The 11,830-nt window shown below is 40.7% G+C and overlaps 1 protein-coding gene across 1 annotated transcript in view; it reads left to right on the top strand.

Moving 5' to 3' along the window:
* cnnm2b (cyclin and CBS domain divalent metal cation transport mediator 2b) overlaps positions 1 to 2,938 on the top strand; it is a gene marked incomplete at both ends in the record, with an annotated part of 99,619 nt that extends 96,681 nt beyond the window's left edge. Inside the window, 2 exons of the mRNA XM_084319089.1 lie at positions 368 to 546; positions 2,681 to 2,938. Of these exons, the coding sequence (XP_084175215.1) occupies positions 368 to 546; positions 2,681 to 2,938 (437 nt within the window). The remainder of the gene's footprint in view (positions 1 to 367; positions 547 to 2,680) is intronic.
* Positions 2,939 to 11,830: the final 8,892 nt, after the last annotated feature.

The following is an 11,830-nucleotide window of genomic DNA, read 5'->3' on the forward strand; positions in this document are numbered from 1 at the left end:
GTATGGTAGGCTGAGATCTGCTAAAACACACACTGTGAGCGACCTACTAACATAAAGTGAGTTAAAGACTGTTGTGATTTATTTGTCACTTACAAGTTCTGTACGACAAGTCAGCAGGAAGGGTACAACTCTTTCAGCTGAGTAACAATGTTCATCAAACAGTGTTGAAACGTGGGTGCTGCAGTGTTGAGTGCATAGTAGTAGAGACATATTAGTAGGAGGAGTATCCTACTAAGAGTATCTCCAGTATGGAGAGAAGTGAACATTAGACCGGTATGGTCCTCTGAGCTCTCTTGAGTAACTTCCACATTTCAGACGTGTTTTGTGTGATTTAAAAGGCTACTCCTGCCATATCATCTCCTTACAGAGAACAAGTCCCCCCCACGGCCGTTTGGACTGAACCACTCAGACTCTGTGAACAGGAGTGATCGTATAGACGCCATCACACCTTCCCTGGGCAGCAGTAACAACCAACTCAATGCCTTCTTACAGATCTACGTACCTGACTACTCGGTCAGGGCCAGCTCCGACCTGCAGTATATAAAGGTGAGAGGCCACAGACGCGCACACGCACACACACACACACACACACGCACACGCACACGCACACGCACACACACACACACGCACACAGAAACGTCGGAGCCCTACCCTTTTTGTGCGTCCCATCAAACCTGGCTGAAAACCAACTCTCATATTTGGCTTTGAGGTTGGCTCAGACACACATAAGGTATCACTTTTTGCTGACAACATTGTCCTCTATCTAACTATGATTTCCATTTAGAGAATTCATTAAAGTGAAATGGTTATCTCGATACAAGGTACATTTTGACAAAAGTGAAAAGTTTAATTCTACCACTGTCTGTATGCAATTTTATAATTTAATTTTTTTAGCATATGTTTCCTTTTAAATGGTTGGGTATTTTGTTTAATCTAAAACTTAATTTGGCCAGCATGTTGCAGGAGGTATACAGTATAAAACTCACAGAGGGTTCACTAGCCTGCAATTTATTTCCTCCATCTTTGTTTGGGCACGCCACAATTTATTATACCCTCAACACACCTTTCGTTGTTCTTTTGATGTACCCAAAGAATTTGAGGGTTTTTGACCGTAGGTATGCTTCACGGTAGGGCTGTCCCCGACTAAGTATTTGGATAGTCGACTACGATTGGCCAAAATTAGCCGTTAGTCGACTATTAGCCACGCTTCTAGGCCTCTTTTCTTTTGGAAATAATTAAAAAAAAAAATTGTATTCGACTAAGAGGTTGGCAGTTGACTACGGCTCCTTTCCACCGATTAGTCGACTAATAGGGGTCAGCCCTACTTCACGGAGATTAGTCTGGTCATAGCTCGAAGATCGGTAATGCATTTGTGGTTGGTTAACTTATATCCTGTGATTCCTGTCATAAATGGCATAATGTGGTTCTGAAAGACCTCCATGTCACTAATGACTGGTGTTGTCCATGTGATGCATTCCATACCATACAGTAAAACAGGGAGTATGTAGGTATTATAGATTTTCCTTATTGCGATATCTACACTATATATATATATATATATATATATATATATATATATATATATATATATATATATATATATATATATATATATATATATATATATATATATATATATATATATATATATATATGGGATAGCTACAATAGCTGCATACCTCTGGAGAAAATAAATGTACTGGTCATCGGTGACGACAGCATCAGGATTCCCGGGCTTTAGTCCCAATTGTTTTTTGACGAGCCCCGAATCTTTCTGACAGAGGACAAAGATCTATAATCATCAGGACATGTCATTAATTTGATTCCCCACCCTCACCTGTGTGTGGAGAGACTGACACCAGGGACTCCACTACCCCGCCCCGCCCCGGCTCACAGCCTGGCTGTTTACACCAGCTGCAATCGGAATCACCTTTCTCTGCACAGGTCTTCACACACAGATACAGTCCTCCAAGATCTTGTGTTAATTTTTTCCGCTAAATATATAACTGCGCACCATGTCAGCCGTTGGACGTTACTTTCAGGGAAGCTGTGTTTTCCTGTTTGGTTTTAATCATTTGGAACATAGGGTGAGCTCTCCAAGGTGCTGAACCACAAAATGTATCCCTTTGACTGGCAAACCAAATAACACCTTATTCCGCTTCACCTGCAGCTTCAATGATATACAAACGTGTTTGTTTATCCAATTTCAATGTTTTTCTAATCTGGTATATGTCAAATATTTTAGAAAATATACCAGACGCTGAAATTTAATAAAATTAATGAAACTTATTTTTTTTGTGGAACACAGCCCCAGATGGTCTGAGCTTAGCGCTGAACCTTGTCAACTCCTAGAACCACATCTGGTACTGGTTGAGAAATAAGAACAAAACCTTTTACAAGATATAACAACCCTTCATATGAAGAACCTTTCATCACACTGAGTGACTGTACCTCTGTATAATCTGCTTCTATACTAGAAAATATATGTGACCATATGATCCTTGATGTATTATCCCGTGTCTCTCAATCCCACCTTTTGCAAATTGTTTGAGTATGTTTTGTTCATATTGTGTCATCCTCTACTATTGCATTGTGCTTAAAAAAGAGAAAACCATACATTTCAATGTTGTATCATGTAGCATCTTAACCTAATCACACACACTCTACATCTCCCCACCAGGTGACACGCCAACAGTACCAGAATGCCCTGACGGCATCGCGCATTGACAAGACGCCCCAGTCCATGGAGGGCGAGTTCACCAGGATCGAGCTCACCCTGACGGAGCTGCATGACGTCGTGGAGACCCCCGCGGCGGTCCCCGTCGTCACGGGCACCGCCTCCGCCACCGAGGCCTCCCACCTGCTCAACCAGCAGCAGAACTGTGTGGGCCTCAGTAGGAGCCTCAACCACAGCGCTCATAACGAGGGACCCATCTAGCCCTCCCACTGAGCTGGTGGGGGGGGGTGATAAGGGGAGATGACAGACCCCAGTCGAGTCCTCCCTCCACGGGCCTACAGCTAACACACCTCCAGCCGGACGCTTCACTACCCCGCCCCCTTCCCTCATCATGGACAGACTGATGGAGGGATAGTGTGGGTGGAGATGAGGGAAGGGGGCCATGGGGGGGGGGGGGGAGCGAGGGTCCTATATCCCAACCACCAGCCCATTGAGACCCTTTAGGGGGAGGGGGGGGAATGGGGAACCACCCTCTACCTGGACCCGATAAGAACCCCCTACAGTACAACACCCTCCTATACAGGGTGCGCTTGGACTACACTTTGGACTGAGCTTCTTTTTGTTTTGGGGTACAATCCATTCACAAGGACAATATTGTCCATGCAAGATCAATCCCCATCCTTGGCGTGCTCACATACACGCACACACATACATACATTCATACATACATACATACATACATACATACATACATACATACATACATACATACATACATACATACATACATACATACATACATACATACATACACACACACACACACACACACACACATACATACATACATACATACATACATACATACATACATACATACATACATACATACATACATACATACATACATACATACATACATACATACATACATACATATCGCATGCACACGCTTGCATGAACGCACACACGCATGCACACACACGCATACATACAAATACGCATGCACACGCTTGCACACGCGCATACTTACACACACACAGTACTTTCTCCTCAGGCCAAAGACGTTGGTCCCCCTTCATTACACTGGACACACACATGCACTCACACACACACACACACACACACACACACACACACACACACACACACACACACACACACACACACACACACACACACACACACACACACACACACACACACACACACCACACACACACACACACAGACACAGACATAAAGATACAACTCCCCACCTGTTAACGTATGTTCTTCAGGGAGGCTCAGTAGACTGTTGAACCCGACTACGAGGGACTCCAAATCAGGCACCCCAAACAAGTAGAAAGCAATGGTTTAAGTCAAAGACTGTACCAAATACCGCTTTGAAGAAAACCAGAAAACCATGAATCAAGAATGTTGTTCCTGTATTTATTTATTTTATAATAATAATAATGTATGTATATAATGTATGTATGCGTGGAGCACCAATATGACATAACCTGGCATACAGACATGCATGGGCACAGAGATGTTTGTGTGGGTGGACCACATGTCATACGAAAAGGACACGCTGCATACATGGAGATATACATACATTTGTGTATATGAATATATACATACATTCGTGTATATGAATAGGTGAGGGGTCTTTTACAGATATGTATATTGCAGATCTTCTTATTTTTACTATTATCCTAAATCAGGCTTATGGTACAATATCTTTTTCACCTTTTTAAAAAAGAAAAATCACACTATTGCCTTTAAAAAAAATAAATCATATATTAATTATTTTAACAAAGTGCAATGAACCACAGTTTATTTAAGAGATGATTATTAATAAGAAAAATAGAAAAAAAAGAAATCGCTGTATTATAAATTGAAGGATATATTTGTATGTAATATACTGTATAATTATGTATATTTGTTTTTGAAAAAAGAAAAAAGAAACAAAAAGAAGAAAACGCTAAGCTGCAACTGTCCACAAGCAAACCTGTCCCGCCAGACTCCTTTCTATTGTTTTTCTACGTCATCTATGTTCATTGTATGACCTTTGACCTCAAACACAACTTCAATTATGTTTCGTTATGGGAGTTTGGGCTCCTGAAAGCTATTTTGACTACATCTACAAGTCTACAATATTGTAGGGGATTTGGGGTCTGGGAGGGGGGGGGGGGGGGGGGGGAGATTGAAAGTGCTGACTTGGCTCTTGTGGAAATGTGCTTCTTATTTAGTTTTTTTTGACAATTTTACAAATAATCTAACTTGATAATCGCACAGTATTAATGACCTCATCTTAACACGTTGAGCATCATCGACTTCATCAAAAGCAACCTCGACATTAAACATGTCTATGAATGATATTTGAAATGACACAGAGCTATCCTTTGCCACTGTTTATGTTTATGTATGTGTGTGTGTGTGTGTGTGTGTGCACGTGCACATGCACATGCATATTATATGTTGATGTGTTTGCGAATGCATGTGCATGTTTTGTCAGGCTATGTTCAATCATGTCCAGCTCATGTTGAGCTTATTAACAGGCTGTTTCTTCAGAGCTCACTTAGACTAGTTATTCACCGAGTGATAGGGTTGACTTATCTGACATGAGATGGAAGTGTGATTGAAACAGGACTCAAGGCATTCACTCTGCTTGTTTTAATGTGTTTTGGGTTAGTTATACAATCCTGTCAGTGAATTCGTGCTTGAATCACAGTCAGGAGGACATGTGATAACTAGAAAGTATTGCTGTATAAAAGTAGGCAATTATTAAAGAACGTTATTTAATTTTTATTTTTTTTAATCTTAGAGACACATTTATACGTTTATTTCTTTCACAACTGTCTGTACCCACAATGAGAGTTCAAACTTTTCTTTTTGCTAAAATAGTTTCCACGTTTATTATATTACCTCTTGAAAGACTGAAATGGGTTTAGATAGCCTACATGTTAACTCTTTCCAATTACCTGTAGGTTACATGATTCCTATGATAAAAAGAAATACTGTTTACTTCATAGTTAGGCCATAACTATCTTTTTAGTATTTTCGTCTTTTTGAATCCAATAGAGGCTTTTCACAGAATGTTTAGAATGCCCATTTGTCCTCCATGTTGGAAGAAACCGGTTGCTATGTGCAAACTAATGGTTGCTATGTGTTGATATATGAGAAATATCTCAACAGGAAATGTATCATTTGGTATCTTATTATCTTGTAAACAAGTCACAGTGGAAAGGTAATAGGCCTATCATGCTTTTCCAATGTTATACCTGCTCTACCACTGCACAGCAATTAGGCATTTTCTTTCTAAAGTGGTTACCAATGGTTACAAGCAGACAAACACAAACATTCTGTGCAAGGCCTCTATTCCAAGCACTTTTGAATATATAAGTGCTATTCAAATGTTCTAAATTCCTTCTTATACAGCTTATTGAGGCACTTGTCTTTCCGCCATCACAGCGTTTGTAATACCAGCGTCCTAAAGTTGGATTTGTCATTCCTTTTGATATTTGATTGCATTTACAACTTGTAACCACTGGTGGTCACTATTTCCACATGTTTCAACTTGTTCGACAGCTAACTGTAAACGGCCTTTTTGACATGAGCTGGCAACCAGCCAGTTCAACTATGAGGGAGTCCCTCCCACCCTGTTGTATATCCAGACATGTAACACACTGACCATGTTTGCAATTGTTGTTGTTTTTTTGTTTGATTTCTTTTCCTTATTTTTTTGCTGTCGTTCGTTGTTTACTTGTAAGCGTTCCTGTGCACCAGGTGAATTCTGCCTTGCAGGGACAATCATTCCAGAGACAAGAGAATGAATGATGATATTAAGAGACTCTGTATTTGTATACTTCACTTTCGCAAACAATTTTCTACCTGCTGGAGCCCTGTGCCTGTAAAAAAAGCAAAAAGGAAAAAACAGAATAAGCATGATAATCTGATGACGACTGTACAATGGCCTTCATCCCCAGAGACAAAAGAGGGAGAGAGAAAGAGAGAGAGAGAGAGAGAGAGAGAGGGAGAAATTGGATTAAGTAGGTGAAACGGCTTAATAAGGAGTGTCCTCCTGAGTGGCTAACTGTCCGTTGTACAAGTTATTGGGTGACAGACAATGGGCCTAAAGTTTGTGTCTTTTAGTGCAAAGGTGGAGAAAGAAATGTAACACACACACACCTTGCAAACACACATACATACAAACACACACCATATATATTAAACTTTAACACACGCACCATAGACTCTTTCACACACACTCACACACACACAAGTCCAACGATGTCCATTCAGCCGGCTGAGAGACGCTCTCCTCTGTCCTTATTAATGCTCATCCCGATGCTGCTACTGTATATGCGCTTGTTCTCCATAACGCCACCAACACTTCTTTGCCCTGAAGACCACGTTCCCATTGCCTTTTACCGGCTGGGGGTACAATAAAAAGTGAATGATTAACAGACAAGACGACTGGTGGTGGAATATGTTTATTTCTAGTGCTACTAAACCAGGGGTTGACTCACATTAAAAAAATATTTTGATCAAATAATATATTAATTAATCAAGATCGATTCTTTTGTACGTGTTTTTCAGTTGCAACCCCATTCCTGCATGTTAATTTGGGAACCCATAATAATGATTATAATATTTCCCTTTTTGAGTCCTGGCCTAGTCTAAAAACATTGCTCTAGTTTGTTTTAGGTATAGCAGTTTATGGTATTCAGTTGTAATTATGTGGTGTTAAAAAAGTATTTGGAAAGAGATGTTAAATTGGTTGTTTTTTCCTCAGCTAAAAATTTATGTTTCAAATCAAATATAAATAGGGTTCAGAATGATTTTTTTTTTACAAAATATAAGTCATTAAAACATTTAATGTGTCAAGTCTCCCATTTAGAGATAGGGTTTAGACAAATGTGTTTATGTGTTCTACTGTACATTGCTATACTGTAACTATTAACTTACTATATAACATTCAGCTGGCATCTGTAGATTGTATACAGGGGTTTTAAACAATCATTTATGTTCTTGTTTGAATTCCGACTTTCTTTATAACAAAGCTGAAACAAGGCCCCTTCATTGCATCTTAACCCTTTCACTACCACACTACAGAAGGTTAACCTTTCACTACCACAGTCCACAGACGATTAACCGTCTGTAGTGTGGTTGTGAAAGGGTTAACACTTTGTCGTGTGGCAGTGAAAGGGTTAACCTTCTGTATTGTCACAGTGAAAGGGTTAACCATTTGGTAGTGTGGTAGTGAAAGGGTTAACATGCTGGCAGAATGACAGAAGAGTACTAAAATTTCACAAAGCCTTTCAAATTGAGAGAGCTGATGTCAGCCTCATCCCGTTAACCCTTTCACTGCCACACTCCCAAAGGGTTAACCCTTTCACTGCGACAACACAGGTTAACCTTTTCACAACCACACTACAGAAGGTTAACCCTATCACTACCACACTACAGACGGTGAAGGGGTTAACCTTCTTTAGTGTGGTAGTGAAAGGGTTATGTTTGAATAAGGTCATGAAGACTAGGCGTCACTGACCCTAGATCAGCTTTTTAGGCCTGGGCTTAGATAACGATTTGACACCACACCGCTGCCTGATGCAAGTTGATCTACTTATGAAATGAACCCACACAGCACCAGTTTCAGATCATGGTTAACTTCATAAGCACGTTTTACGTTCCCCATAAAGTAGATTAGTATAAACTAAGCAGGCGTCTGGCGTAGTGGGCAAGGCGCTCGCCACGAATGACGGAGACGCTGGGCTTGCCTGTTTGAGCCCAGCGCTCCACATTGCTTTCAGTTTAGCTGGCCGTCCATACTAATACACATTGGCCGTATTAGGGGGTGGGAAACTGATGGGTGGGGATCGGGCGTTGTGGACAGCGACTCCTACAGGTCGGTTGGTGCGCCTGCGCAGTAGAATCAGGAAGTGTCGGGGGCAGCGTGAGCCTCCCACGCGTTACTCCTCGTCACTGAGAGATCGAGCTGCGCAGGTGAAAAGATGCGACTGCTGTTACCTCAAGTACCGGAGGGGACTTGTGCTATGTATGACTTAGTCCACATTGCAGCCGGCTTGTGGGAGGCAAGAAACAGCGTTCGTGACAGGGGAGGGTTGAATTGGATGATACGAAATTGGGATGAGAGAAAATATAGAAAATGGGAGAAAAAGTGGATAAAAAAAAAAACGAAGCAGTCGTCTTTTAAAAACGGCCTTGAACCACGCCTCACATTGAAGTTATTTGAGGTGAATTTAGTTTGGAAATAGCTGTTATCTGCAGAAAGTGCCTTTAGCGATGTGAACATATAACTGCCTCACTGATTATATGGTACTGGTAGTGTAGTGTGTAGTTGTATGGTTGTATAGTGGTGTAGTGTGTAATTGTATGGCGTTATAGTATAAGTATAAGTCTTTATTTGTCATCAGATTAACACACATGCGATGGGCGACCCACAGGAACACACACACACATGCACTGACGAAATGTTCTCTGCACCTCCCATCCCGTCATCCTTCCTCCCAAGGGCAGACGAGGGGCGGGCTGCAGCGAGTGCCGCACCCGGGGACCAATCCAAGTGCTCCTGTCCGTCTTCGTCAGGGACGGATCTGTTCTGCATGTTTTTCCATTGGGTTTATCTTATCGGGAGGGGAAACCCTTGCGAGCACGGGGAGAACATGCAAACTCCAAAAAATAAATTGTGTGTAGTTGTGTGTTGTATAGTGGTGGTGTATAGTTACAGTATATGGTGCTGTAGTGTGTAGTGTGTGGTTGTATGGTGCTGTAGTGTGTGGTTGTATGGTGGTGTAGTGTGTGGTTGTATGGTGCTGTAGTGTGTAGTTGTATGGTGGTGTAGTGTGTGGTTGTATGGTGGTGTAGTGTGTGGTTGTAAGGTGGTGTAGTGTGTGGTTGTATGGTGGTGTAGTGTGTGGTTGTATGGTGGTGTAGTGTGTGGTTGTAAGGTGGTGTAGTGTGTGGTTGTATGGTGCTGTAGTGTGTGGTTGTATGGTGCTGTAGTGTGTAGTTGTATGGTGCTGTAGTGTGTAGTTGTATGGTGCTGTAGTGTGTGGTTGTATGGTGCTGTAGTGTGTAGTTGTATGGTGGTGTAGTGTGTAGTTGTATGGTGGTGTAGTGTGTAGTTGTATGGTGGTGTAGTGTGTGGTTGTATGGTGGTGTAGTGTGTGGTTGTATGTAGGGATGGGTACCTTTCACATTTGAACCGATACCGGTACCTGTGAATCGATACCGGTACCCAACGGTACCTTTTTTCTGTACTTTAGTCTCAAGAAATTTAATTTGCCTACCTCAGTCGTAAAAAAAAAATCCAAACTTCAAATAACTACAATTTCGACAGTTTTCGGCTTGTCATTGCTCCGACTGCTTTGTTGTTGAATCAAGTCAAATCCTAGGTAAGCATATATTGTGCGTGTGAACGTTGACATGAAAAGAAAAAAGTAAAAAGAAAAAAAGGTAAAAAAAGGTAAAAAATAAAAAGATTTATACATTTTATTTTTTAGGTTTCTCACTTGATTCGATACTCGGTAGTACCGACGTGTTTCGGTTCGGTACCTCAAAAGTACCGAATTCGGTACCCATCCCTAGTTGTATGGTGGTGTAGTGTGTGGTTGTATGGTGGTGTAGTGTGTGGTTGTATGGTGGTGTAGTGTGTTTAAAGGCTTTTTCTTTCTTTTTTGTAACAGAACTAAGAAGACTTGAACCGGTGACATCATCAAGATGTAAAATATGGAGCTGCTCTATAGAACATCTATTGGGAGATTGTATTGTAAATGTGTCTGTAAGAGTACCAAGATAATTACTGGGTATTCAGGTCCATCATGGTTCAGAACTGACAACACTACTCTAGAATAATAATAATAATAATATATATAATAATTTGGTATCAAACAAACATGCTGTGGGTCTACAAAGTCAGTCCTCCATGAAATGCAGTTATGCTGCTGAATTATAAAATAGCAATGATGTATAGTACAAAAACACCCAGTACACGACGTGCCCCTATCTGCTGTGTGTTTGGTCAACATCAGGTGTACAGCACATGTTGAAACAGTACGGTCATTCACGACGTGATAAAACATAACTACCAGTAACAAATCACACACAAGTCATTCTTTATTATGGAAAATTAGCTTTATTGTACATTTTTATGCAATTTCCCAAATGTACAGTCTGAATAATTCTGGGAACAAACTGTTCAAAGGAACATATAGTTATATGCACAGAACAAGAAAACAAAACAAAAACGAAAGTAAAATAACTGAATGTATGACAGCTTTGGCACCTTTCGTCTGTTATTGTGGATGCATACTGGCCACTTTATAAAAGGGTCAGAATCTTCTGAAGCAAAGTGAATCTGTTTGCTATGTTTAAGCCAATGGTGGCCTTAAGATTCTGGACCTGGGCCCGTTTCAAAAGCTGATAAATTGTGCTCTTCAACACTACGGATAGCTCAGGCTGCTCTCCAGGCCTGACGTGAGCTGTCCATAGTGCTGAAAGAGCACAAGGGGAATTATTTTAAGTTTCAATTCTTGCATGTTAGTCGGGTCTCAATTGAAATTGGTGAAAAGTAGCTACTGTAAGGCCACCACTTTAAGCTAGCTCAGAGTAGCCTATGACCAAATAGTTCCTGTGGTGCTGTATGAAATGGTTTAAAAAAACAACTAAATCTTAAATGAAAGAATGACATGAAAAAAGATATATTGCCCTGGATATGGAAATGAAAAGGCGTATTTACAATGCTGTAAACCAAGATCATTCAAAATCATACATTTAGAGAGAAAGCCCCCCCACCCACCCCTAAAAAGTGCCATTTCTTATGTAAGGTTCTCAACATGGTTTTCACACTTCCCTTCATAGCATTTTGCTCTGCACATTTTTCACTGACTTTTTTTCTTTTCGTCAAATTATTTATACACATCACCTTGCAATTGTCAAAAGCTTCTTCCTATAAAAAAGACGCATTCCACATAGACGTTTATCCAATGCCCACCATGCCTTTAACGACCTCGGTGTCCTGGATTTGCTTGTATATGCCAACATTAGAATTTGCACATGTATTATCCACTGTATTGGATTGTAAAAAAGTACAATTTAAATAACAACAAGAAAAGCATTTCCAGGGAAAAGAGACTTAAAATGTTC

Source organism: Notolepis coatsorum (genome assembly GCF_963971535.1).
Source record: "Notolepis coatsorum genome assembly, chromosome: 7".
Lineage (NCBI taxonomy): Eukaryota > Metazoa > Chordata > Actinopteri > Aulopiformes > Paralepididae > Notolepis > Notolepis coatsorum.